Source organism: Fukomys damarensis, unplaced genomic scaffold (genome assembly GCF_012274545.1).
Source record: "Fukomys damarensis isolate Sample0158 unplaced genomic scaffold, DMR_v1.0_HiC HiC_scaffold_16, whole genome shotgun sequence".
NCBI classification, from domain to species: Eukaryota; Metazoa; Chordata; class Mammalia; order Rodentia; family Bathyergidae; genus Fukomys; species Fukomys damarensis.
Window position 1 is genome coordinate 97,922,707 of NW_022900928.1, and position 12,078 is coordinate 97,934,784.

General features: G+C 42.4%; 1 protein-coding gene across 3 annotated transcripts in view; it reads left to right on the forward strand.

Moving 5' to 3' along the window:
- Kiaa1549 (KIAA1549 ortholog) overlaps nucleotides 1–12,078 on the forward strand; it is a 140,841-nt gene that overhangs the window by 66,570 nt on the left and 62,193 nt on the right. For all 3 annotated transcript variants that reach the window (XM_033764510.1, XM_033764511.1, XM_033764512.1), the window contains exons 5-8: nucleotides 5,385–5,515; nucleotides 7,912–8,095; nucleotides 9,846–9,905; nucleotides 11,138–11,286. In XM_033764510.1, coding sequence (XP_033620401.1) covers nucleotides 5,385–5,515; nucleotides 7,912–8,095; nucleotides 9,846–9,905; nucleotides 11,138–11,286 — 524 coding nt within the window. The remainder of the gene's footprint in view (nucleotides 1–5,384; nucleotides 5,516–7,911; nucleotides 8,096–9,845; nucleotides 9,906–11,137; nucleotides 11,287–12,078) is intronic.

Consider the following 12,078-nt stretch of genomic DNA (forward strand, 5'->3'; position numbering starts at 1 on the left):
AAAAAAAAAAAAATTTATTCTCTGAGACAAACTCTTTCTATCTTGTCCAGGCTGGCTTTAAACTCCTGTGTGCCACCATACCTGGCTTTATTATGTAATTAAAATACTAAACTTTATAATTATGGAAAAATTCAAAGATATACCCAAGTATAGAGAATAGGTTAATGAACCATTTTGTGCTCACTGTATGATGCCAAGAGTTTTCAACCCCTAGCCAGACTCCTTACCTTTACACCCCATCTTCTTCCCCCCGTCATGCTATTTACATGTTACTTACATATTACTCTCAGGTAACATGTTACCTCACTCAGGAATACTTCAGCTCATGCCTGTAAAGGATAAAGCCTATTCACACACACACACATACACACGCACATGCCTGTCCACTACATCATGCCCCCTGAAGCTAAAAGTAGTTCCTTATCGCACTGCACTTTTGTCACACTGCAGTTATCACACTGCACTTTTATTGCAAACACATGCAAAAGTAGAATAACATATTACTCTCACAGGTGCTCATTACAAATCTTAAGAACTAATCAAGTGCCAGACACCCCTGTAGTCATGTTCAGTACCCACATGCCCAGTATATGATGCAGTCCTGAGAAAAAAAATACATTAAGAGACAGAACTAGGAGAGAAAGTGGGGGTTCCAAGACGATCAGTGCTGGTACAATAGACAAAGGTGGTGGCCAGTCCCAGGCACTGTCTTTTATTGGCAATCATTTGGGGTAAACGTGGCGTGTGGTTTCTATGGAAAATATTATAAACAAGGCTCATAAAGGACAAGACAAAGCATTGTTGAATTAGAAACAGAATAGACAAAATATATGGTTGTAATTAAAATATTGTCCTTTTAGTCAGAAGGTTGTAGTTGTAGGAATAGAATTTGGGTGTGAGTTACTCTGACCTCAGCACGTAGGCTTTGGCCAGACTCACTTATCAAAACAAGCCAATTGTGTGGTTAACTCTTTATAGCCTGGTTTGGGCATAATTAATATTACAGTCTTCTGCAGTCAAGATTTAACCAGTTTTGTTTCATCTCTCCCACAAACTTTTGTTTTTGAAGATGCAAGTATGTTTTATGGCAATGCCTGATACTATGTCATTTCACCATAAATGTGTAGGAATTCATTGCTTATGAGTTTGTATGTATGTGGAGTACTTGTCAGTTGTGTCTTGTAATGATTAGATTCTTACCTAGCTATTTTTCCATTTTTAAAATAATGCCCATCACCTTCATGATGCCTGTATTAATTTGATACAGAGTTGGCTTTCTGCATGTCTTTGGATGACACCTAGAATATGACCCACCATGGGCTTGATGCTACTGGTCCTCATTGGCCCTGCTGGTTACTCTTGCAGTCCCAGGACACTGACAGGTGCCCCATGGAGTCCCACCAGTACCTTTGGGCTCCTGTGTGACTTCAGATGCTGACCTACTAGCAACAGGCTGCAGTGCACCCACCTCAGCCCCCTGCGGTGGCCTTGTCCTTGTACAAGCTATGGAACCTGAGATGTGCCTTACAGCTGGTAGTGCAACCCCAAACCTGAAGATGTTGCTAATGTTGATATAGCTGAAGCTATACAGACACCATGTTAAAAGGCCTACCTGGAGCCAAAGCCACGACTTTTCCAACAAACTCCCTAGAATTTTTTTTTTTTTTTTTTTAAACAGTGACTAACTGTGTAGTTTAGGCCAATGTCGACCTCCCTATGTAGCCCAGGCTGACCTCGAACTCACAGTAGGCCTCCTGCTTCAGCCTCCCAAGTGCTGGGTTTACAGCTCTGCAGCATCATGCCTAGCCTTGACAAATCTTTAGTCACGTGGGGGTTAGGAGGAACTGAGCGAAAAAGGAGGGGAGGGGGAGAGAGAGTGAGAGGAAGAGAGATCCAAATAAATAAAATCAGAGATGAAAAAGATATTATTGATAGCACAGAATTATAGAATATCAATAGTGACTGCTGTGATCATCTGTACACCAACAAATTGGAAAATCTAGAAGGAATGGAGACATTTCTGGACACATACCAAAACTACCAAACAACCATGAATACACAGAACACCTGAACAGACTAGTAAGACTGAATTACTTGAATCAGCAATAAAAAGTTTCTCAACACAGAAAAGCTCAGGATTGGATGACTTTACTGATAATTTTACAAAACCTTTAAGAATATGAGTTATTTTCAAACTATTCCAAAACATCGAAAGGGCAGAATCCCTTCCAAACACAATCTATGAATCTAGCATGATCCTGATACCAAAACTATACAGGAACATAACAAAAATAGAAAACTACAGACCAGTCTTTCTCATGACCATAGATGCAAATATTCTTAGCAAAAACTAGTGAATTGAATCTAACAACACATAAAAAATATTATACACCAAAATCAAGCGGAATTTATCATAGGGATATGAGATAATTCAAAGCATGTAGATTATTGAATGAACATACTATATCGTATTAACAGAATGAAGGATATCATGATAAATAAGAAAAGAATTTGATAGAATTTAGCATCCTTTCATAATCAAAACCCTCAAGAAACTATGCAAAGGTAATTTACCCCAACACAATAAAAGCTTTAAATGACAAATGCATAGCCAGCATTACACTGAATGGGGAAAAGCTACAACTTTTGCCTTTGAGATTGGGAACAATACAAGGATGTCTACTTTTACTACTTATTCAATACAGCATTGGAAAGCTTAGCCAGAGTGTTGTTGTCCGCAAGTCTGCTCATGGAACAAGGTTTAGGAGCTCAGACTGGGAGGGTAAGGTGCGGAATCACCAGGCAAACTCCAGGGAGTTTTCTGGAACACTTTCACTTTATTCAGGAAATGCATGGGCTTATATATAGGGACAGCCATGGGGGAGGAGCATAGGAGGAGCATTTATCATTAAGCGATATCTTATTGGAGGCATCGTGGAGTGATTTTTCTTGGGCGAGGCGAAGGAGTCACGGACTAGGGGAGGAGGTGTAGCCTGTTGGACCCAGCAACTACACACTTAGGCGAGTTAGCTCAGCCTTAGTGAGGTCTCCAAGTTAGCTCAGGAGACAGGAATGCGGTGCACCTGGCTCAGCCAGGCTTGAATTTCTCCCACACCAGAGCTACAGGCAAAAGAACAAAATAAAGAGCATCCGGATAGGAAAGGAGGAAGTAAAAATGTCTGTCTGTAGATAATATGACTTTATATGTAGAAAAACCTGAAGACTCCACCAAAAACCCCCTGTTAGAATTAACAAATGAATTCAGTAAGATTGCAGGATATAACATCAACATATACAAACTGCTAACTTTTAAATACACCAATAATAAAATTGCTGAGAAAGAAATCGAGAAAGTACTCTCATTCGTAATAGCTGCCAACAACAATAAAACCCCAAGCCCTATACAGAAAACTATTAGAAATAAATTAAAGCAAGGGAAGCAATGATCTCTGTAGTGGAAATTACAAAAGATTAGTGAAAGATATTGAAGGCTCACAAAATGGAAATGTATTGTATGCTCATGAATTGAGAGAATTGCCATTACTAAAGTGACCATACTACCCAAAGTGATCTACAGATTCAATGTAATTCCTATCAAAATACCAGACATTCTTCATAGGAAAAACACACCTCTAAAATTTGCATGGAACCACAAAAGACCCAGAAAAGCCAAAGCAGTCTTGAGCAAAAAGAACAAAGCTGGAGGCATTACATTACCAAACTTCAAAGCATACTATAAAGCCATAGCAAACGAAACGTATGGTATTGCATAAAAAAGAGATACATATACCAGTGGAACAGAATAGAGAAATAGACCCACTTGTTCATACCAACTGATTTTTTGACAAAGGCAGTAATAACATATATTGGAGAAAGGGCAGTCTTGTCAGTAAAAAGCCAAATTCTCTTGGAGCGAAAGGAGGGAAATTGGGATCCATATGCAAAAGACAAAAACTAGACCCCTATCTCTTCCTGTATACAAAAATTAACTCAAAATGGATCAAAGACTGGAATGTGAGACTGAAAGCTGTGGAATACTAAAAGAAAACATTAGGAAAATGCTTTAGGACATTGGTCTGGGCAAAGATGTGCTAGATATGACTGTAAAACCACAGCCAACAAAAGCAAAAATTGACAGTTACCTTAAACTGAAAAGCTTCTGTACAACAAAGGAAACTATCAGAGTGAAGAGACTACAGAATGGGAGAAAATACTGTCAGATTATTTGCTAACAAGGGATTCATTTCCAGAATATATAAGGAACATAAGCAGCAAAAGGAACTCAACATAGAACCTCAGATAATCCCACTGGAAAATGGGCAAATGACCTAAATGGACATTTCTCAAAAGAGGATCTAAAAGTGGCCAAACATATGCTTAGTATCACTAATCAACATGGAAATGCAAATCAAAACCACAGTGAGGTATCTCACCTTCATTAGAATGGTTATTGTGGACAAAACAAAACCAATGCTGGCGAGGATGGGCAGAAAGGGGGACTGTTATACACTGTTGGTGGGAAGGTAATTTAGCATAGCCATTATGGAAAGCAGTATTAAGTTTCCTCAAAATTCTAGAAATTGAACTGTCATATGGACCAGGAATCCCACAACTGAATAAAGGAATTGGACTTGGCATAAAGACATCTGTACTCACACATTGATTTGCAGCTCTATTCACAAATAATGAAAATGTAGAATCAACCTAGGTGTTCATCAGCAGTTGAATGGATTAAGAAAATGTGGTGTGTACACATTAGAATATTGTTCAGCTGCAAAGAAGAATGAATTCCTCTCATTTGCAGCAATGTGGAGGACATTATGTTATATAAAATAAGTCAGGAAGAAAAAGCCCAATACCACGTTCCCACTTATATAGAGAAACTAACAAGCAGATCCTAAAGAAGTAGAATGTAGAAGAGTGAGTATTAGAGACTGGGAAGGGCGCAGGAAAGGGATGTGGGGAGAGGAATGTTAATAGCTACAGGGGTACAGTGGAATAGGAAGAGTAACTTCTAGTGTTCTGTGGCACCATGGGATAGCTGTGGTTGACAGCAATTAATTGTATATTTCAAAAATATTAGCAAAGATTTGAATATTTCCAACACAATTAAGTGATAAATGTCTGAGGTCACAGATATGCGAGTTACCCTGATCTTATCACTAACATATTCATATATTGAAATGTTATACTGTACTCCATAAATATATACCATTAATTCTGTGTTAATTAAAAACAAACATATTTTAAAATATAAAATGTAGCACAGACTTGTGCTTTGGATGAGTTAGTTGATTGCAGTGCCCTTCTCTTTCCTCTCTTCATTCTTTGATCCTTAAGAAGCACCTTGTTTCCGGGGCTTTGACTGGTGTTCTTCTTTTCAGTACTTCAGTTCGTGCCTCCAAGTGTGGATATCGGCTTCTGCAACTTCACCGAGCACCTGGAGAAAGGCCTGATGACAGCTCTGTTTGAAGTGAGAAAACACCAGCAGGGCACCTATAACCTCACTGTGCAGGTGAGGATGTCGCCGAATGTAGACCAGAGTGCGGTGTCCCTTAAAGAGAAATGGTTCACCTTGCTTCACCCTTATTCCCTCCACTGGAGGAAATCCAGTTCTTGTGGGTTGGGTTGATGTCCTCCTGTGGCATGGTATCTACATGGTATGAATGTGCTGAGCCTCCATGGAGATGGTAAAGCCACGGATAACTGGGGAGCTCAGGATGGCAGGCCCATAAGAGGAGGACCTCATGCCAGAATTTCAAGAACATTTTGAAGAGACTGATACCCAATAGGGGAATGAGCCAGCATACTCGCGTTTCATACAGCCTGAGTATGAAAATGCATATCCAAAATGCAGGGGGCCAGAAGTATTTCAGATTTGGGAGTTTTTAGATTTTTGGAATATTTGTATAGATTTCATTTATCAAACTTCCGTAGTGTGAAAATCTAAAGTTCTCGAAAATCGGAAACCTTTGAACATCACACTGTTACTCAAAAAATTTCGGATTTTGGAGCGCTTCAGATTTTCAGGTAAGGGATGCTCTATCTGTTTTATGGTACAAGGGGGTACAGTGCTTCAGTCAGAGCCAGAGGAGACGGATCTGATCAGAGAACTGGCTTTGTATATCTCAGATGGAAACTTGATATTTTTATGTCTTTGATTTTTCCACCCTGTATTCTGTGCTTTCTCTTTTGCAATGCATGTTAACTAGATTTTGGCATTTTTGGATTTACCTTCCACCTTTCTTACTTTTATCCTTATATTTTCCATCTTTTTATTGTCTATTTTCACTGATTTTCTACGCCCTACCCTGCAGGTCACTAATTTATTCATCTCCTGTGGCTGTTATACTGTTGAATCCTTCTGCTGAATTTTTTTCAGTAATCATTTTTCTCCTTTTCTCATCTCTTTTTTCCCTGCAGCCTTTCCTCTGATGATGCAGGGATCCCCTTCAGAGTCTTCAAGGGCCTTAACTAGGGCTTTAAATAATTTACCTTCCACTTCTGACCTTAGCTCTGTTTTCTCTGCAGTCCTGCATCTGTGCATTGATCTTGGTGCTTTGCTTTGAGCTATTCCATTCCTATATATGTGTGGAGATCGCTGATTGGTTGCTTGTTAGGGATGCAGAACCAGGATGTTAATTTTGGCCACTGGTCCAGCTTTGCCCCTCAGCCGCGGGGGCCGTTTCTCTGTCAGCCTTGTCCCCTGATGGGAGACCTCATTGGTGCTCTGAGAACTGGGAAGGACAAAGGGGCACAGGCTTCTTTCTTCCTGCAGTGTGTTGGCCCCAGGGTCAGAACGAGGTGTTTTCTTGGGGTGAGCACTGCTGAGGGTTTCAGGGCAGAGCCTCCTTTCTTTTCTTTCCCTCTTTGTCTCTTGTACACCTTCATGTACCTCGGAGTTTACCTGTCTCTACCTCCCTTTTGCTTAGAATCTGGACCCATGAGAGACTTTCAGTCTGCCTGGGCAGGTGCTCACCTGCCTCAGTTCTCTCAACCCTTCGGGGAGGGGAGATGTGGCAGCTGCTAGACCTGTGCTCGCCAGGGTGTGGCAGTTGGAAGGGAAAGAGGAGGAGGTGATTGACTCAGCTCTTAGGCCTGCAGAGTTTTAATTAATTATGCTAATTAGGCCCCTTCCAGCCTGAGTTCTTCTCCTGGCCCTGCTGTGGGGGCTCCCGGCTGTGCCTGTGTATGTTTTGGTCTTGCTTCCCTCTGTTCTGGTTTATTTCAGTATGATCCTATCCTTTCTGCATTTTCCAGAAACTTGACAGCATTTTTGGTTTTCTTCCATTCCCAGTGCTGTTGTGGATTTCCCCCCCTTCATTCAGTTTATTGTTGTTTCAGTGGGATTTGAGGTAGAAGCAGAGGGGAAATGAGTATAAATACATGTGTGTAGTTCATCACTTAATACAAAAAACATTTTTAGTAAGCTGAGTGTTGACAGTCTTGTGAGAGGGAACCATGTTACAGAGCCAGTTTCTCCTCCTTGACAAAACTTTACTACCTTTAAATAAAAGGTGATTGGAGTACCTGGGAGAGACTGCATAGTCAGGCTGCCAGCTGACTGTTTCATTTATTTTATTTTATTTTTCTCATTGAGTTTATCGGTATTTTTTAGGTATACAGTACAGTTACATTCATTATTGGGATCTTGTACCTTTACATGACGGGTCTTGGTTCTCATTTTTTCCCCCTACCCCTGCCCTCCCTTCACCCCTTCCTCCCTTCCCTATTTACAAAGACTTTGTTTCCTTTTTTTTCATTTGGCCATAAAGAATGAGAAATTAGAGTCATTCATAGGAAAATGGATGCATATTGAGGTGATACTCTTAAGTGAAATAAATAAGTCACACATGTGTAAATACTGAATGACTCTCATTTTAGAAGCTACTTCTGACTTCCTTCTTTCAGGTCTTGAATGTCACCATGGGCTCTTCTAGGGTGGCTCCCCGGCGGGGCCCAGTCAACATCATCTTTGCTGTTAGAAGTACGCAGGGATTTCTGAATGGGTCAGAGGTGAGCGAGCTGCTCAGGAACCTGAGTGTGGTGGAGTTCAGCTTCTACCTGGGGTACCCAGTGCTGCAAATCGCAGAACGTGAGTTCCATACCCCTTGGGGGATGGGGGAAGTGGCCATGGGTATTACTGTCAGTGGACTTCTTTTTAAAAAAGCATTTTTAATTTTCAAAAGCGACTTGAGTGTCTTAGAGCAGTTTTAGGATCATAGCAAAAATGCTCCAGAGGTACAGAGATTTCCTGTCCCTGCCCTGCTCACAGTCTTTCCCATCGTTGGCTCCCTGCCAAGTGGCTATGTGTTACAGCCTATGAACCTACACCGCTGTCACCAGAGTCCACAGTTTATGTTGGGCTCACTCTTGGCCATGTACATTCTATGGATTTGGACAAATACACAATGACATGTATCCACGATGGTAGCGTCATACTGAGTAGTCTCATGGAGGTCTTTCTTTTAAACGGAGTGTTTGAAGTCCAGAGTATAATCAAATGAAACCAGAACTTCCCAGGTCCCAACCAGGGTGGGACTTAGGAACGCTGCTCAGGCACTGGGCCTCTCTTTACTTTTTGTTTTTGAGAGTAAAGAGATGCTATTATAAAGTACTGCAAGCCTAAGCGTGGTGTGACACTTTTGTCATCCCAGCTATTGGGGATTAGTTTAAAGCTAGCCTGGGCAACCTAGCAAGACTTTGTATCAAAAAAAGAAAAAAAAGAAAAGAAAAGAGGAGGCTGATGGTGTAGCTCAGTAGTAGAGTGTTTGCCTGGCACAAATTAAGTTCTGGATTTAATCTCTAGTACCACAAAAAACAAATGAACAGGGGAGGGGGAGAGAAAGCAAACGAACAAATAAAAAGTCTCAAACCAAACCAAAAAAGCACCCTAGTCTTAAAAGAGGCTTACCTCTAGGTAGAGAACAGATCTGTGGATGATGGGAGCAAAAGTGACTAAAAAGGAGGGGCTGATGGGGTGATTTCGGAGTGATGGAATTCCCTGTGTCCTCACTGCAATGGTGCGTATACGACCGCCTGCAGTCATCAGAGCAAGGGAAAACAGATTCCAAAAGGCAGAATTTTACTGCATATACATTTAAAAATAAAAAATAATAAATGAAAAGGAAACCTCCGAGGTGGTTAGATTCACAGTACACCTGGAAGTGTTGCAGGAGGAAGGGGGAGCAGTCACTGCAAAAATAATAGATTACAGAGTTGAAACTGGGACCAAAAAAAAAAAAAAAAAATCGAATTCTTTGTCAGAATGCAAATGATTTGTAATGGCTCAATGATTTGTAATTTTTTTTCAGTGCATTGTTAATAAAATTTTAAAAACCTGTAAAATATAAGAGTAGACAGGGATAAAGCTCTCATTTACCTATAGTACTTTCAGCAATGCACAGTGTAGTTTGGCTAAAATCCTAAGTGTGCTAGGCAGCAGGGGCATGCTGTGACTGTAACCAGACATGTCACTTTACCCGGAGTTCTTACTGGGAAGGCCCAGGGCTCTGAGGGGACAGCATGCGGATGCTCTGCTCTGGAACAGTTATGTTCACAGGACTTGGGGGTGACCTCTCTGGGAAGCCATGTCCTTGATGGGGCTGAGGAAGACCCTTGGTTTCCTTTCATCCCTTTCTTTCCTAGACACCATTACACTCAGAAACTACTCCCTGTCTGAGTCCTCACACTGACCTGACATTTTTTCCTCCCATACTTAGAGCGAAGCATTGCGGGCAGGACAGTTGTGACTTTCCTGGGCCCCCAGGATACCTGCCCTTTTGACTATTGCTGATTTGCTTCTCACTGATTTCTCCCTTTCTCGGACTCTTTCCTTTGTGCAGCCTTCCAGTACCCACAGCTCAACTTATCTCAGTTACTGAAGTCCTCGTGGGTCAGAACAGGTACGTTTAACTTACGTCTTGAGAATATTAAGAACAGGAAATCTAGGGCTGGGGATTTAGCTCAGTGGTTCCGCCGCCTGCCTCATAAGTGTAAGGACCCGAGTTCGATCCCTGGTACAAAAAAAAAAAAAAAAAAAAAAAAAAAGAATAAGAAGTCTATGTGGGTATATTGAGAATGACAGGCCTTTCCTGTTGCCTAAAATCAGGGCAAAATGTACTTTAAATTCTTGGCAAAGAATGAATGAGAAAAGAATTCAGATGGGCTGTGGGAATATGTCCCATAGAGTTAATGGCACAAAAAAGGATTGATCTTCTGTGAAATTCATACATCAAGTGTGGGGCAGAGTCTCCCTGGAAAGGATAGTCTCTTGACCCAGAACAGGATGAGGTTCAAAAGCAAAGATCTTTTTTCCCTGAAAGTGTTATTTGTGTGGTTTTATAAAGGTGACGAAGGTAGCTTGCAAGCCATCTCGGAGGCCTGGGTCAGCTATTTAGAGCGAGCTTATTGCAGAGAAAGACGGTCTGACCTGGTCCCTGGAAGCCTAACAGATGCCCAGCGCACAAGCAACACTGTGCCTGGTTGCAGGGAGAGGTCACTGCTTGTGGGATTCTCAAACCTTGCAAATCTCTACTTAACACGCAACATCCCATGGCAGGACCCTGCTCCCCATGGTGCCTGTGCCTCATTTTCCAGATAATTTTCATAGCGATTAAGATACCTGCCATGGTCATGTCTCAGAGAGGACTGGAAATCGTTCTGGCTGAAAGGCACATGCTGCTCCACCCCCATGCTGATAATCGGATTATCTCTATCTAGATGATCTTGTCTAAGGCCAGTAGCAGAAGATAGGCAGACAGGCAGACGTCCTTTCCTCAGATTAGTTTGTGAGTCACTTTTCAGACAAGAGAAGGACTGGGCTGCTAGCAGAAGTTCTGAGATAAGTGCAGATGACAAAACGTTTGATTTGATGTAAACACTGCTCTAGAGCTCCACAGGGCTGAATTCCTGGGGCTTCTGGCCACCAGGCTGTGCAGCACTTTGAATGGGGGGAGCTGCAGATGAGAGGAGAGGGCTTCCTGTGCCCTCACCCTTTTTGTGGTGCTTCTGGCCATGTTGATGCCTCCTGTAGGGACGTTAATTTTACACACGTGCACGTGTGCACACACACACACACACACCTCGTCCCACCGCTGACTTGCTTTTGGTGCCTCGTGTTCCCTGTTGCCCGCAGTCCTCCTGGGCGTCATGGAGAAGCAGCTGCAGAGTGAAGTGTTTCAGGCGGAGATGGAGCGCAAGCTGGCGCAGCTGCTCAGCGAGGTGCCCGCCCGGAGGCGCGTGTGGAGGAGGGCCACGGTGGCCTCCAGCAACAGCGTGGTACAGGTACTCTCTCTCTGGGCGGGGGTGGGGGTGGGGGAGAGACTGAAAGTCTGCTGCTTTACCTGGAAATAGGAAATGCCAGGGGAAGTTCTGATTTGGACAGGGAGCAACTGAATGTGGCAGCGTTGTGCGTCAGCTAGAGTCCAGGCAAATATTAACTGGGCCCTTAGGAAGTGGTTGGTTTAGCCTTGGACCCTAGGGAGCATAGGGGGAGAACTGTTAATGGTTCCCATACTATTGCATGACCTTTATCAAAGAGTACTTTTTTAATTATCAAAAAAGTAGCCAGATATGGAGTGATAAGTATCGCTGATGGCATCGTAGAGATGAATCACTCACCCGGCAAAGACCTAGGTGATGGACAGAGGGCTGCTTTTTTTTGTTTTTGTTTTTGTTTTTTTGAGATAGGGTCTCTGGGCATAGTCTAGGCTGGCCTAGAACTCACTGTGTAGCCCAGGTTGGCCTCAAACTCACCGCCATCCTCCTGCCTCAGCTTCCTGGATATTGGGATTTCACACCCTGCCATGGGGGATGCTTTCTGCCCTCTGTTCTAGCATTTCATCCCTCCTCCTGACAACCCAGTTTGTTTCCCCAGATCTTCTCTTTGGTAAATTGCAGACCCATTGCCAAAAGACAGATTTATTTGAATTGAGAAGTGACCCATTTTGAAATGCACATACTCACAGAAGCCCAGAGGTCAGGCTTTTTCTTTTTTTTTTCTTTTTCCTCTACCAATTGCTGACATGGAGGGCTGGAAAAATAAATGGGGTATTGAGAGCTGTGGCATTTCAGAAC